A 15,666-nucleotide genomic window follows, 5' to 3' on the forward strand; every position below is an offset into this window, starting at 1 on the left:
TTGCGTCCTCCTCGAGTTTTTATAATAAAAAAAAAAACTAAAATTTACTCCATACTTTTATAAATGTCAGATTTTATAAAAACTTTCAAAACTAGCCAAAAACTCAGTTAAATATACTCAAATACCCTCAAAACAAAAACCCACATAAACCTAAAAACTAAAAAATAAACAAGACACCACCATCCCAGCCTATCCCAGTTGCCACCACTCTTCTCTCCTCTCTTTCTTTCTTTCAATTCAACAACTCACCACCTTGTCAACCTCCACACCCAAAGCCATTTTCCCCACCTCACGGCCCCAATTCCCCAAGTCACACCCACCACCCCAAATCTCTTCCATACCCACAACCAGCTCCCACCAACATCTTCCCCAACCCAAGAATTCCTTGACTATTTGCCCCAACCCCAACGACTCCCCCAAGATCTTCCACCCCATGCCATTTTTTTTTAATCAACAAAGGTACCCCATTTGTCATCAATGTTGTAAAACAAGAACCGCTAAAAAAAAAATTAAACTTGTTCGAATAAAAACAAAGGGATTACAATCCAAAGTACAGTTTTGAAAATAATCCATAGAAAAATTGATAATATCCGATATTGCTTAAGATGAGGTCTCATTTCCCATTACTTTTTGATTTTTTTTTTTTTTTTTATGTTGACTTCTTCAACTTCATCGAGAACCGAATTCATGTACTCATCAAAACCAATTATTCAGCCTTCAATCAAGAGCCAAATCTAAATCCGAGCTTTACTTTGAAGGAACCTGAAAATCAAATTAATGGGTTGGGTCATAATCCTCTGGTGCTCGCCATGGATGTGAAATTCAATGGGTTTCGGGTCACAGACAGAGGTTCTAGTCAAAGAGACTTTGAAATCGAAGGAGCTCTTTTTTTTTTTCTTGTTGGGTGTAGCTTTGCCTTGTGTCACTTACCTACTTTTATCTAATAGGGTTTTCCTTCTTAGGTTTTATGTGAGTTTAAATATAGAGGGTATTTGAGTCTATTTAACTGTGTTTTTGGCTAGTTTTTAAAGTTTTTATAAAAACTGACATCTATAAAAATAGGGGGTAAATTTGAGCTATTTTTGATAAAAACTCGTCCTCCTCCTGCACCACTCTTCCTCTCCCCCAATCAATTTCCTCCTCCCTCTTGAAAGTCCCTCTAAACCTTTTATCCCCCCTATCTCCTCCTTTCCAGAACAAATGGAAAAAGCATCACAAAAGACACAAAAGAGTAAATTTAGAAAAAAACATAGCAGGGTCAATGCAAATGCAATTAATAGGAAAGACTAATCATCGTAGATAGATATGAGAACTTTCTGCCACGAACATGGCCCATAACGCTTAACATGATATAGACATTTTTCAAACAATTAGATAAAATCATTCTTTATAAAAGTAAAAAGGAAAGAAAAGATGGTTTGCTAAAATCTAATAAGAACCATCTAAAATAATGGAGAACGGAGAATGGCCGGAAGGACAAGAAGGGAGAAGGCTGAGAAGGTGGGAGAGAGAAGAAAGAGATGGAGTGGAGAATAAAACATAAGATCTAATCAATTTTTTTTACAAGGGTATTTAATTAAAAAAAATTAAGAAACTTAAAATTAAATTAAATGACATGGCGTGTCCAAATAACGTGCCACATCATGTGGTATAGAATTGTAGTATAAAAATGTGGTAAGGATAGCTATAACATTACTCAATTTTATCTGTTTTTCTTGTCACTAGAAAACTAATTGTTTGCTTTACATTATAAGGAGAGTAACAGTTCTGTTGTATTGTACATGCACTTTCGACTCTAACCATATTAAAATAACTAAAATAAATTGGTGTAATATTAACTAGCTTGATCTAGTGATATTCACTTCCATTTAGCTAAAAGTAAAATAACATTCATATAGTAAGTACAGGCCAACTAGTCAATTTAGCACATTGTCCTTCTGAAAATAGTTTTGTCACGTACTTAGATGCATCAAAGGAGGTGGAGTTTAGGGGGCGCGGGGTTGTTGTACCAACGGGCCCAATAAGAGCCCATTACATGTCCAAACATTGCACCGATGAAAGAGAAGGATTTTGGGAAGGAATTGGTTCATAAATTCAAGAGTAAAGTTAGTAGCTGCCTGTAGTTATACAAGGGTTGGTGTGCGGTTTGCATATCAATGTATGTCAAGAATTCAAGGTTATATGTAGACAAGAAGCAAGGAATTCGATATGGGGATCTCGTTTCTGCACAAGCGATTCCAGTTACCCAATTTTAGCTTTGGGTGGAGCACATTCTCACTCGAGGTGCGTTGAGGCAAGAGGTTTCTTGCCATGGTAGAGTTCTTGATAATTGCCAAAACGATTTTCAAGAGATTTAAGAGGTTCTAGAGGTCAATAATTGTCCACGATTGATTGATGTTTCGCAAGGTAGATATTGGTTAAGATTGGCTCACCATGAGATGCAGGAAATAATAATGAAACAACGACTGGTCGGAAATCGTTAAAGAGGAGTAGAAGCCGCACAGCAGGCTGAAGTATAGTCCATTGATAACAAGGTCTTGGGAATATGAGAAGGGGGTTCCTACGTGTTCATTACTTGCATTAATTTGAAAATGATGACTATAGATACCGCCCAGTTTAGCATGTTATAACGTACCAAAATATCTTGTAAAAAAAAACATTTTTATATAATCTTTCTATGATGAATTATTTAGAAAATATGGGTATTTCATATATAATTGGGTTGAATATGCTCTCCCTACTTTCTGGGGAGCTAATCATTGGAGCTTAAAGACTTTTAAACGTGTCATAAATATTGGGTACCCATGGGTTTTCATAATCTTTTCATATGCTGTTGCCTCTGGGAAGACTTCAATATGCTCTCCCCAGTTTTTGGGGAGCTAAAGATAGGAGCTTTTAAAGACTTTTAATGGTTGTTGCTGAAGCACTATAGATAAAAGTACCATATATAGGTTTTTCTAATGCAAATAACTATAATTCAAAATCAATAAAAATGAAAAAAATAAATAAAAAGGTTGTTGCAGAAGCCCTGAACAACCAGAAACATGAACAAAAACAGGTTAACAAAACACAAAATGAACAGATTATAATACTTGATATGAACACAAAAATGACACGAAGTGTGAACACGAATACTAAAACGCATCGGAATAGTGTACAGCATGATCTTGACACAACAAACTTGTTTAATTGGCATTTTTATCTAAACTCCTTTGCAGCCACCTCTTCTGCGTTCTGCATGTGGATCGCAAAAACCTGCATCTTTTGCAAACTGTATTGGTTTCAAATAGGTTCTTTTGTTCCATGGTGTTTGGTGAGAGAAGTACCCTGCTCTGGTTTTGCTGTGACTAACAACATTTGACCAACCCCTCGGTGCAACCTTCCCTCCTTAACAGCTAAGTTGTGCAACCTTCCCTCCTTAACAGCTAAGTCTACATTGATGATAAGAAGAAAATAAAAAAAAAAACCGAGGCGGTGAGGTTTCCAGTTTTCAGTCCACTGCTTGAAGCTTTCCAATGCAAGGTAGAATTCATGTCATTGCAAATAGCCTGACAAAGACACAAAATTTCCACTTCATCCCTCCCTAGAACCATGCAAACCTGAATCAACAAATCCACCAAACTGACCCCTTTGGGTCACTGGCGGACTCAGAAATTTTTTAATGGAGGTGCAATATTGTGTAAGTATGAAAAATGGTTTTTCGGAATAATCATTTTCTCAAGATAATTTTTGGCGGCTTTTATTCCTTACACATCAAATAAGAAAACTATTGATTTTATGAGATTTTAATATGAAGTATATATTGACTTAGGGCTCGTTTGGGACTGCTTCTCTAGGAAGTACTTCTGCTCATAAGCGCTTCTAAAAAATTTTGCCAAACGCTGTCAGAAACGTTTTTAGTTATCAGAAAGCGCTTTTGGCCCTTTCAGAAGCACTCCCAAACAGGCCATTAATCAGCCATCAATTTTAGCCTAAATCGTATTTTGCACTAAAACCGATTTTTCATATTTTAATTTGGTGGGAATTTAATTTTCTAGTATTTTTATTTGAATCCGAATGGGGAGTACTTCCTTATTTACATTGTAAACTTAAGTAACATTTATTTAAATGTTGAAAATGGAAATAAGGTAATCTGTACTTCAGTTGAGCAAATGGGCAATCTGAAGCACCTACAATGGTTTTTCTGGCGAGAGAAGGTGCAGCTGCACCTCCTTGCGCCTTAATGGTCAGCCACTACTTCGGGTCACCCGTTATGCCTGGAAAAACACCTGCGCCGATAACCTCACCAACAACAGAATAGGCTCTGCAATTACAGTCCAAAAAGCAAGAAGGTGAAAACACTTGCATGAATATAGATCTCTGAATTAAAGCACATAACTTGAACTGGTTAAGCAAATATTCGGCGGTCGCATACAAATTTCCTTTTTTTCTTATTCTTGTCAAGGTAGGCTACGAGCTCTTCTTGCCGAACAAGGGCGTCCTCAAGTGCCTGCAGAAACGATACAAAAGGAAAATGTGCATGAGTATGTTTATGTTTAGTTTCTCAAGATTATTTTGAGTGCAAAGTTCAATAACTGAATTCAATATATATATAAAGATGGATTACCTTCTTGGTTGCTGACAGATCTGGTTCCAACACGTTGATTCGGTTGAGAGTGGTGTTCAGCATTTCTTCTTTCTCGGGTGGCATGAGTGCCGGTTTTGTGCTGAGAACACTCACTTTCTCCTCCAATTCGGACATGCGCTTCATCATCGTCATGTACGCATTGCTGGAAATGGCTGGTGCAGGCAACTGGTGGCCTTTATTCACCATTCCAGTGGAGTAAACAGGGCTTCCATAGTGGGCAACCTCAGCCAGTTTCTTAGGCATGTTTCGTGCCAATCGAACCATGGTGAAAATACCCATGACAAAAGCCATCATTCCAGAAACAAATTGATTGCTTAGTCTATCCAGATCCCTGCAAGCGTAATGCACAAGGAAGCTATCTGTAGCTTTGGAAGAGAAACATATATAATTTAGTATCAGCATTTGAAAGAATAGCCATTACATTTATTAGAATTATATATACCTTGGCTTGGGGAAATTTTATCACATTGAATTGATTTAGTGAAAGTTGTATCCATAGCCTTATCAACCATTGGCATAAAGTCCTCATGCTCATAGGTCCTATTGCACTCTTTGGTAATTACAACCTGCAAAGATGAAGCAAATAGCAAAGAAAACAAAGGCATCACAAAAGTTCCCATGTTTTAGTCATAAATAATTTCCAAATATGGATGGAAGTTCATTAAGCTTACATCTTCAGGCAAAGGAGATAAATTTTGCTGCTTCACTTGAGACTTCATGTCAGCCTCTGGAACAGTTTTTGAGTTGAGAGAATCACATCTCTTCATGTTGTAGAATACCAAAAGAAAATAGTAAAAAATAGGAAGTCAGGCAATTGACCATTTATAAAAACTGATTAGAAGAGAGAGGCCATGCATAGACACAAATTAAGAGGGAAACTTGAGCCAAGGTCTGAGTACCTTTGAGCTTGCCTTCTCAATGCCTGACAAAGCTGTCCTTTTGCATTTGGCCTCACCATTTTGAACCATCTGGTTCATCAAAATACCCAACTTCGTGAGCTTTTTATTCACATTCGAGATTTGAGACTATGAAGAACAGACGCAAATAAAGAAAAAACACAATTAGTAGTTAATCACCTTCAAGATGACTGGATCATTCCATGGGCCCTTATCGGAACGCATACAGCCACCCTTATCAGCACAAGTACACTTACCACCCAAAAACTCTGGCAGCTCGCTATAATACAGATAATGTGAATCAAGGAGATTGCTAAGTTTAGCTTGAACTAGATATGGACTAAGAGATGTACAGAAAGATGAACATTTGAATAGAAGAAAATATATTCTCAACAATATTTTGCCTAGAAGGATTCTTACCTAGAATCAATTATTTCAAGCAACTTGCTTTGGTATTTGTTTCCCAGAACCTGATACACAAACATAGTCATCAACTCGTTTAGCACCATTACTGTATCACAATCTTAAACTGGAAGAATAAGGGAGACAAAATACGAATGCTTACATGGATTTTTCCAGTTGTCCTGGGGTCAAGGAAAGATTTCACAGTGTTCCATAAAAGTCTAAATCCAGAACCAGCGTTGATGATGTACATACGGTTCAGGGTCTACGGTAAACAAAAGACTCAATAGGCATCATAGAATAAGAAAGCTATTGTTGATGCAAGAGAAGCAAACCAAGAAGCTTGTCAAACTTGAAATGATACAGCTATTTACACAATACCTCAGGATAATTGTCACCATCAACCTTCTGAAGGCACTGGATAAGTTCCCTTGCAGATTTGTTTAAACTTGTAAGCCCCTGCGCATCGATTAAACGAACTAACAATTACCTCTTCAAAAATGAGAATGATGGAAAAAGTAAAATGATATTATAGATCTCCAAAAAAAATTTCCAATAAGATTAAAAGCAAACTTGAACTTAAAGATCAGTTTTTACATACCACTCCTTGAACATCCAGAATAGTGGTGCTCTGATCAATGTGCTTCTTTGCTGCAATGGAACAGGCAGGGAATTTACACACAAAGGTCCTCTCAAACTCCCGTATGTGGTACTTCACGTAGCGGTCCATTGTTGTCACTTGCAACAGCTTGGTAGAATCGACTTGACCAAGTCTCTCAATGTAGACAGGCCGTCCATCCTTGTCAACTCCATGATGTCCTTGTGGATAGTATTTCACGACTTCATCAATTTCCTTGAACTCGAAGTCCTTAACAAAATAACCAAAGGCAAAGGTTTAGGAAACACATAGATGGTAGTGAACTAGACAGTCTCCACGATACGGCAAGTTCAATAAAATCATTTTATAGAATACCTCCATAATAGTGTCAGCACCAAATTCCTTCCTCCATTGGAGCATATCAGCCCACATTTTCTTTGTTTGCTCAATGTCAAATTTCCTGGCCCTTAAAAATCTGTAACATCATACACAAGGATAACAAATCTATTCATAATCAGATAATGGCAACTCAACCATCTAAAATCGTTGACATGAACCGAAACAAGGAATAAAATATGTAACCTTAGCATCATATGATGATCATCATGATTTGAAGGCAGCAATTCTTCCAAGATAAGTGCTTGGCGAAATGCATCCACGGCCTGTAAGTCTTCTGCATCAATGTTGTCCTCAATAGGGACAGGCATTACTCTGTTGCTCCTTCGACCCCTCTTGCTCAAGGAACACCTTAACTTGGTGGAGGCATTCATTGCCTTCTTAAGAGGCCCGAGCCTTGTTTTCCTCTCGTCTTCAGAGTATTCTTCGAGAACTGCACCGAATAATGAAGTCCATATGAAAATGTTAACGAAGTTAATGGGTTAATTCAATTTCGGACATTGCTTGCTCCTTACATATCTAATTATCACCTTTGGACGCATACTTGAAAGTAACTCATTAAAATTACAAAACAAAAGTTTCTACTCGCATGTCAAGAATGTCATTTGTCAGCAAGGAGGAATGACTCCGTAGCCAAATATTTTCCTTCAATTTCAGAAAGACCACATATACATAACCCTCAAAACTATACATTGATTTCATATAAAGTTTCAAGACAAATCTCGGATTAATAGAACTTACCAGGTTTAAGGTGTCGGTCTAGAGTTCCTGGCATATTGTCGTCATACATGATCGATGTCTGTCTTGCAAGGTTTGCTTTGCTCAACTGTTTCGAGGCAACCAAATGGTTTAGGAGAGAATATGTTTTGACAACAATGTACGGAGCTTAGAGCTTACATATATTTGTGTGTGTATATGTATATCACAAGAATTAATGTCTAAAATTGCTACCAAATGGACAACGAGGATGACAACACTGAGGTAGAAAAAGACAGAGAGATAGACATGAGATTTTGTTTGGTTTCCATGGACATGGGGTGAAGTGCATGACAGCTTTTTAGGTAGTTCTGTTGGGAGAGAAAGAGAGAGTCTCTGCGGAATGGAAAGTCCCCAACTGATCGTTCAAATGTCGTTTGTCTTCACAGGCAAAGTTAACTGACTTTTTGTTTCCACCAAAAACCTAGAAAGAAACCACGACCACCAACGGCTCTCTTCTCAACTGTTCCCAACATTTTTTTCTTTAACTTCTCTCACATTGTGTGGAACTGAAATTGGTTTGTGTGGAACTGAAATTGGTGTCACTTATCTGTAAGCAATCAGGAAAAAAAAAGAAGTTAATTACACAAGCATCAAATAAAATTTTACTAGAAAATAAAGTTATAGCGAAGAAATCGAATTTTTTAAAATTAATTATCAAAATTATTTAATAATACAACAGAAATTTTTTTTAATTTTTTTTTAAACACAATGACCGACTAAGCAGTTTTTTTAATTCGACTAATTTTTTTTATAATATGCTTGGGTAGGCCGACAGGGGAATTTAAACTTGTAACCTCTTCCAACTTTGAGATGAGAAATACTAGAGACGAAAAGCTAAATTTAAATTTAACATAATTTTACATTACTTTTTGGGGAGAAATTATTTCATCAAAATCCTAAAATTAGTGAAAAGTCCAAAATATTATTGCGGCATACCAACAATATTTTTTTTTTCTTTTTCCTTCATTAAATTGAGATAAATTATTATTTGCTACCCAATGCTTTTATCATTCTATTGACGCAAAAGAGAATTAATTTTATAAAAAGGTATCCCAGTTCCTATTTACGTGTAGACGAAGATGGTAATAGAGGAAACATCATAATATGGCGGATGAAGTCATGTTCAGTATCAACCACCTCAGTTACCATCCATCAATCTCACCACTTGAACTAACCTCGAGAGCTCGAAAACAAGTTTTTCCAATTGTTAAAAGTTTTGTGGTGTGTTATATTTCAAATATAATACCTTTTTTTTTTGGTTAGGTTTTTCAATTTGAAAATACTATATTCTTTTTTGTGTAAGTAAGCATTTCTATTTTTTTGCCAATGAGAGTTTGATATGTGTATAAAATATTTTTTTAAGTGTTTGCTTGTGTTGTGAATCGTGATGAATGTTTGCATGTGTGTCCAAATGTGATTTTAAGAGAGAAGAACTGTCTTCTTTAGTATCCTTTTCAATTTTAATGAAATAAATTTGTTTGACCAAAAAATGAAATACATTTGAAGAGCTAATGTTTCTGTTCAACGTGCTCCTAATATTTTGCTGAAATTACTAAAATGTTCAGACCATGTTGCCCTTTTGTGTAGTGCCTTTTTCAGTTTAAAGCAGTTCTCATCTCGCGCACACACTCACTCACTCTTCTCCCTCTTCGTTTCTCAATGGCGGCTACGCAGCTTCCTTTCCAAACCTCATCATCATCCTTCTCCAAACCCTTAAAGCACTCTTTAACCCGAAACCCATTTTCCAAAAACCCCATTCTACCCCTCAGACCCGCCTCCCTTAAACCCCTGGTTCTCAGAGCCGTCGTCTCCCAAAACCCGTCAAAATCCCTCACCCAAGACCCTCAAACGACCCCCTTTAAGCACTGCTTCTCCAAATCCTCAGATGGGTTTCTCTATTGTGAGGGCCTCAAGGTACAGGAGGTCATCGATTCGGTTGAGAGGCGGCCTTTCTACCTCTACAGCAAGCCACAGATCACTAGAAACGTCGAGGCCTATAAGGAGGCATTGGAGGGGTTGAGTTCTGTTATTGGGTATGCGATTAAAGCCAACAACAATTACAAGATATTGGAGCATCTGAGACAGTTGGGTTGTGGTGCTGTTCTGGTTAGTGGGAATGAGCTCAGGTTGGCTCTTCGAGCTGGGTTTGATCCCACTAAGTAAGATTCTACATACCCATCATTTGTTTCAATTTTTATGTGTGAATAAAAGGTTTCTTTGTGTTACATTATTTTTAGTATCAATGGCATCAATGGGATTTCAATCTGTCATCTAAATTATGGCTTGCTTTGTAGTATGTTTACCTGTGTATGAATAATTGTGTGTTTGGGCTAATTGTGTTTTGAAAATGTGCTTGTACAATTGTTTGAACAGGTGCATTTTTAATGGGAATGGAAAGTTGTTGGAGGACTTGGTTTTGGCTGCCCAAGAAGGTGTTTTTATCAATGTTGATAGTGAGTTTGACTTGGAAAATATTGTTGCTGCTGCAAGAATTGCTGGAAAGAGGGTCAATGTTCTACTTCGGATTAATCCAGACGTAGACCCTCAGGTAATGATGATGATATTCATGAATCATGGAAGTGCAGATGTTAGACATATGAGATGTTTAGTCTGGTCTTTAGAAAACTTAGGAAATTTAATCTTTAACTGAAAGCCATTAGTTGGTCATTGTGATGCTTAAGCTAAAAGTCTATGATAGGAAGGTTCTCAATGCGTCTTAACCCTGGAATCATACTTGCCTGAATATTTTCAAGTTTTGGAATGTGCTTGATGCATAATATGATAATTCATGGTATCAATACTTTTTGAGTAATTAAATTAATCAGGAAGCTGATAACAATTAGAATAACTACTTCAAAGAAATTAAAATATAACTAATACCATTGCATTATTGCTTTATCATGTTAACTTTATAGAACAAGATTTTTAGCTTAAGTTCTTAACTACATAGCTAATAAACAGTGTTGTTGCCATCAGTGCATATTTTCACAATGATGTCACAACCATTATGGCATATTCGATTTTTCTCCATATTCCAGCACTCTATTGCTCACTTCTGAAGTTGGAGAGTTTGCCAACTACCAGGGTACCACCTTTTTTCAAACCGTTATATGTTATATGTGCTATGTAGCCTGGACATGGGACCGCTGTTGCGAAAAATCTAAAAATATTAGGACATAAGCACCACATGTATTTAGGTTCAGATAGTTGTACTTTTGTGAACTTGGTGCCCTTTTTATTTCTTATTGTAAAAATGTAGACAGATCTTTGGCATGGGACACTACCATGCCTCATATATACTGCTCAGACCAGCCTACCCCACCAGTTTCTCCAGCTCCAATAGCAAGTTCAGGCAGTTGTTGGAATATTATTGGAAAGTTATCCATACGGAAGCGCTTGACTGTTACATTGACCTTAAACCATTTGTATATTGTTTTAATATCTGTGTTAATTTCTTAGGTTCATCCTTATGTTGCCACTGGGAACAAGAACTCCAAATTCGGTATTAGAAATGAGAAGCTGCAATGGTTTTTGGATGCTGTGAAGGCACATCCGAATGAGCTAAAACTTGTTGGCGCCCACTGTCATCTTGGATCCACTATTACCAAGGTATGCTGATTACTTGGTGTTCATACCCCTCTATATTATTATGTTTACATGTGATATCCTTTCATATCCGTGCTTGTATGAGGTCATTCTGACCACTTTAAGAAAAACCATTATCAACGGGTTATTCTTAATAAACAGTTTTTAAAACAGGAACCTTTACAAAAGTTATAAGGCCCCGTTCGTTTATGTTTTGAGACCCTATTTTCATTTTGAGAGAACAAAAACAAACAAAAAACCTGTTCGGTGGGCAAAAATAGAAAACACAGAGAACGTTTTATGAAAACAAAAACAACTTCACGTCTACTTGTAGAAAACAGAAAAAAGCTGTTTTCATTCTCACAGGAAACAACATTGAAAACACGCTGCTTCTCTCCCCATCAGACCAAAACCACCGTCAAACGCGGTCAACAGAGAACCACACGCAGAGCTTGAACCACCACCATCACCCAATCAAAATCACCACCACCCCATCGAACCAGATTGACATCGCCGCCACTCAATCGAACCCAACAAAATCTCTATGCAATTGAATTGAACCACCATCATTGAACAACTAATTGCCGAATCAATTTTCAGTCCAAGAAAAGGAAAAGGAGCTGGGAAGCTATTGGAAGGTGAGGTTGCAGTGAGAGAGAGACAGAGAGAGGGTGCAGCAGCATGAAGAGAAAGTGGAAAAGAGGGGGGTTGGTCTGATTCTTCAATTTTGGAGAGAGAGAGAGAGAGAGAGAGAGAGAGAGAGAGAGAGAGAGAGAGAACGAGAACGAGAAAGGTATCTGGACGGGGGAGAGAGAGAGGGGGGAATGATAGAATTGAGGTGGGTTTGCAGAGAGTGAAAGCGAAGGTTGGGTTGAGGTTTCAATATTTTTATTTTAAAAAAAAGATAATTCTAGTTTTATACTATAGAATTTTATTCTATTTTTTAAATGATATTCTTTTAGATGATTAAAAAAGACTTTTTAAAAATAATATACGTACTAATGTTTTTTTTTGAAACTCACATATTAATTACATAATGTTGTATTAAAAAAAAACATAATGCATTTTAATTATAGTTACATACATATTTACTGTTTTTGTTATTTTCACATATTATTGCCAGACGCATTTTCACTGTTTTTGTTCTCTGAAAACAGTTTTCAACTAAGCTACCAAACGCATTTTTGTTCTCTGAAAATGCGTTTTCATTTTCTCATTTTCATTCTATGAAAACATTCTCTGAAAATGCTCTCTGAAAACATTACCAGACGGGCCCTAATTGTGTCTCAGTGTATAACTTGCCATTTTGTCTATTATAAATTCAACTGGTAAGTCTTGGTTGGAAGACATTATTATTGGCCATTTATTTTCTTCTTTTTCTGTTCAGCGTTGTTCACTTATGACTCTTCCTGTTTTCTTTTTCTGCTAGTATATGTTCATTTCTTGTCCTTCTTGTTATGACAGATGTACACCAACTTCTCTTATCACAAAATCTAAGTCTGTCTCTGTCTTTCTCTCTCTCTCTCTCTCTCTCTCTCTCTCTCTCTCTCTCTCTATATATATATATATATATATATATATATAACCAGGTGGATATATTTCGGGATGCTGCTGTTCTTATGGTTAAGTACATTGACGAAATCCGGTCTCAAGGTTTTCAAGTTGATTACTTAAATATCGGTGGGGGACTTGGGATAGATTACTATCATGCTGGTGCCGTACTTCCGACACCCAGAGATCTTATTGACACTGTGAGTATGATCTCTTTTGAATCTTGTTTCCTGCTTAACTATGTAATTCATGTGTGCTTGAGTGATTTGATAACACATTGATTTAGTATTATAGAAAAAGAAGTTAGTAGCCCTGTAGTAGCACATGCATGTTACAGTGCTCCTTGAAACCTACTAACTTTGTTCTGTCTTTGGGATGTTTGAAATTTTATGCTTTTAAATTGTTCTTCAGAATGTTGATTCCATATATGACATTTGCATCTATATATATTACAAGAATGTATAGCCTCTTTAAGGATTTGGTTTATGGAGATTATATAAGTGCTATAAGGGATTGGGTCTCCATACCAAACTGTTCTTTTTAATTTTGTACAAAATCATCAATGTTCATACCAATTTACCAGGTCTAGTACTTTCTTTTGTTTTTTGAACCTTTTAGAATTTCTTTCAGATTTTCCTAGGATTGAGTAGTTGAGGCCTTACTTTCCTGTGGGAATTGCAATGAAGCAAGCTAACAGTTTTTTATGTTTGTGCGAATTGTAATGAAATAAACTAACAGTTTTTTCTATCTTTTGGTTGCTGTAACATTTCACTAAACTTTTATCGACATTGATGTTGAGGGGGTAGGTTCGCGACGTGGTCCAAGCACAGGGTCTAAATCTTATCATTGAACCTGGGAGATCACTTATTGCAAATTCTTGCTGCTTGGTCAACCGAGTAACAGGTGTCAAAACAAATGGCACCAAAAACTTTATCGTGATCGATGGAAGCATGGCCGAACTCATTCGCCCAAGTCTGTATGATGCTTATCAAGTAAGTTTTCAAGTTCAGTCAACTGCTAGTCTGCTTTTGATGTAAAACTCATTAATGTTAACAGGAGATGACAGACATTCAAATTTTTTTCCCTTGTGAGAGAAAAATAAAAGTAATCCGTGATGTAGACTCTTGGATCTTATTGTGTCTCTGGTATGCATGTAAATAATTCTTTTATCACTAAGATTTGATCTGTCTCCCTTTTTTCACTTTGCTATAAAAACTGTTAAAAAATTTCATCAGCTTTGTTTCATTTCTCTAGGAATTGCCCTCTTGTTTTTGGTTTGGATCTCATTGACTTGTGGGCATTTGATTGCAGCATATAGAGCTGGTTTCTCCTGCTCCACCTGATGCTGAGATTTCTACTTTTGATGTGGTTGGCCCTGTTTGTGAGTCTGCAGATTTCTTAGGGAAGGATAGAGAACTTCCAACTCCACCCAAGGTAATGTGTAAACTTGTTATGGGAGGGTCACAGCTATAATCTTCCATCCTTGGATACAACTTTTAGAGCAAATGTTAATGATCTTCTCAAATCTGTTCTGGAGGTTTCCTTCTTTATGGATTTTGGTGCTTGATTTCTGAACTAGATTTTCCCATTTCAGGGAGCTGGTCTGGTTGTTCATGATGCAGGCGCTTACTGCATGAGCATGGCTTCAACTTACAATCTTAAAATGCGACCTCCAGAATATTGGGTATGAAATTGTGACTGCCAACAATCCCTACACCCTGACACCAACATCTATGCTCTTTCCAGGAACTTATTTCTCATTGTTTTCACAATGTTTTCAGGTTGAAGAAGATGGATCAGTGGCCAAGATCCGACATGCAGAGACATTTGAAGATCATATGCGATTCTTTGACGGTCTTTGATTGCGTGATCCTTTGACGGTCTTTGATTGCGCTACCTTGATTAGTTAGAGCCAGTTAAAGAGGCCAGAATTTTTCTATTATGTTTGTTGTAACATTGGAACCTTTGTATTTGGATATGAAGTTAGCTCTTTAATATAAGCTTGTACCACCTTATTTTGTTTGTTCACTCGAAACAATAGATTAAGATATAAAAATTTGGAGCAATAAAATTTATGGCATTTCCAGTTGCAGAACCATTTTGCATATGGAGATTATTTGCAGCTCATACCAATGAGTTTGATGGTGCAGGAAGCTCCAAGCATGTCATCTTCTTGTGTTGCACGACCTCCTTTTCAGGGGTATTTCAGACTTTTCCAGCATGTTATCTTGTGAGTTGTCAGTAATTATGCGCTTTTACACACCAGATTGTAGTAAACTTACATCATTACTAGTGTTATCAAATGGATTTATATTCCAATCTGTGATGGGAAATGGATTTTATCAAAGCTAATCCAACTTTTTTTTTTTGTTTTTTTTGTTTTTTTGTTTTTTTTTCCGGTTGTTGTTGTGAAGTACAAGCAATGGGGGTAGGGGGGTTTACACAAATATTCATTGGGTGCTTGAGTTTAAACCTTCGCCTACATGAATGAAGGTGGAAGAGCTCAACCAATTGAAATATACTCCACTGGTAATCTTACCACCTTATCCCCCTCCTTAAAAGAACACTCACCTCTCCAATGCAACACAACCACTGCAGGCTTAGTCCAAAATTCTGTCAGTTGGGTGACGTTTTTCCTTTTGTTTTCTATAATACAAATGATATTAGGAGAAGGAGAATTCAACACAAAACATCAAGTGCATGAGCGATTGTTTATGGATATGGATATATGGAATGAGATTCATTTTTCTTTATCAAAACAACAAATTTAAGTAGATGAGCGATTGTTTATGGATATGGATATATGGAATGAGATTCATTTTTCTTTATCAAAACAACAAATTTAAGTAGAT

General features: G+C 36.7%; 2 protein-coding genes across 2 annotated transcripts; one reads left to right on the forward strand and one right to left on the reverse strand.

The window, feature by feature from the left end:
• Window positions 1–4,232: 4,232 nt before the first annotated feature.
• Window positions 4,233–7,735, reverse strand: LOC117636502 (phosphatidylinositol/phosphatidylcholine transfer protein SFH3-like). Its single transcript, XM_034371032.1, has 14 exons — window positions 7,661–7,735; window positions 7,106–7,352; window positions 6,899–6,998; window positions 6,527–6,793; window positions 6,307–6,384; window positions 6,089–6,190; window positions 5,944–5,993; window positions 5,704–5,803; window positions 5,527–5,595; window positions 5,299–5,388; window positions 5,076–5,193; window positions 4,607–4,986; window positions 4,415–4,489; window positions 4,233–4,303 (listed from the first exon to the last, which is right to left on the reverse strand). The coding sequence occupies exons 1-14, from the start codon at window positions 7,707–7,709 to the stop codon at window positions 4,283–4,285; spliced, it is 1,746 nt and encodes a 581-aa protein (XP_034226923.1). The 5' UTR covers window positions 7,710–7,735; the 3' UTR covers window positions 4,233–4,282.
• A 1,542-nt stretch (window positions 7,736–9,277) lies between these two features.
• On the forward strand, window positions 9,278–14,909 carry LOC117637792 (diaminopimelate decarboxylase 1, chloroplastic-like). Its single transcript, XM_034372809.1, has 8 exons — window positions 9,278–9,837; window positions 10,052–10,226; window positions 11,138–11,287; window positions 12,853–13,014; window positions 13,621–13,806; window positions 14,126–14,248; window positions 14,409–14,498; window positions 14,596–14,909. The coding sequence occupies exons 1-8, from the start codon at window positions 9,338–9,340 to the stop codon at window positions 14,674–14,676; spliced, it is 1,467 nt and encodes a 488-aa protein (XP_034228700.1). The 5' UTR covers window positions 9,278–9,337; the 3' UTR covers window positions 14,677–14,909.
• The last annotated feature ends 757 nt before the right edge of the window (window positions 14,910–15,666 follow it).

The sequence above is a fragment of the Prunus dulcis genome, chromosome 8 (assembly GCF_902201215.1).
Source record: "Prunus dulcis chromosome 8, ALMONDv2, whole genome shotgun sequence".
Taxonomy (NCBI): domain Eukaryota; kingdom Viridiplantae; phylum Streptophyta; class Magnoliopsida; order Rosales; family Rosaceae; genus Prunus; species Prunus dulcis.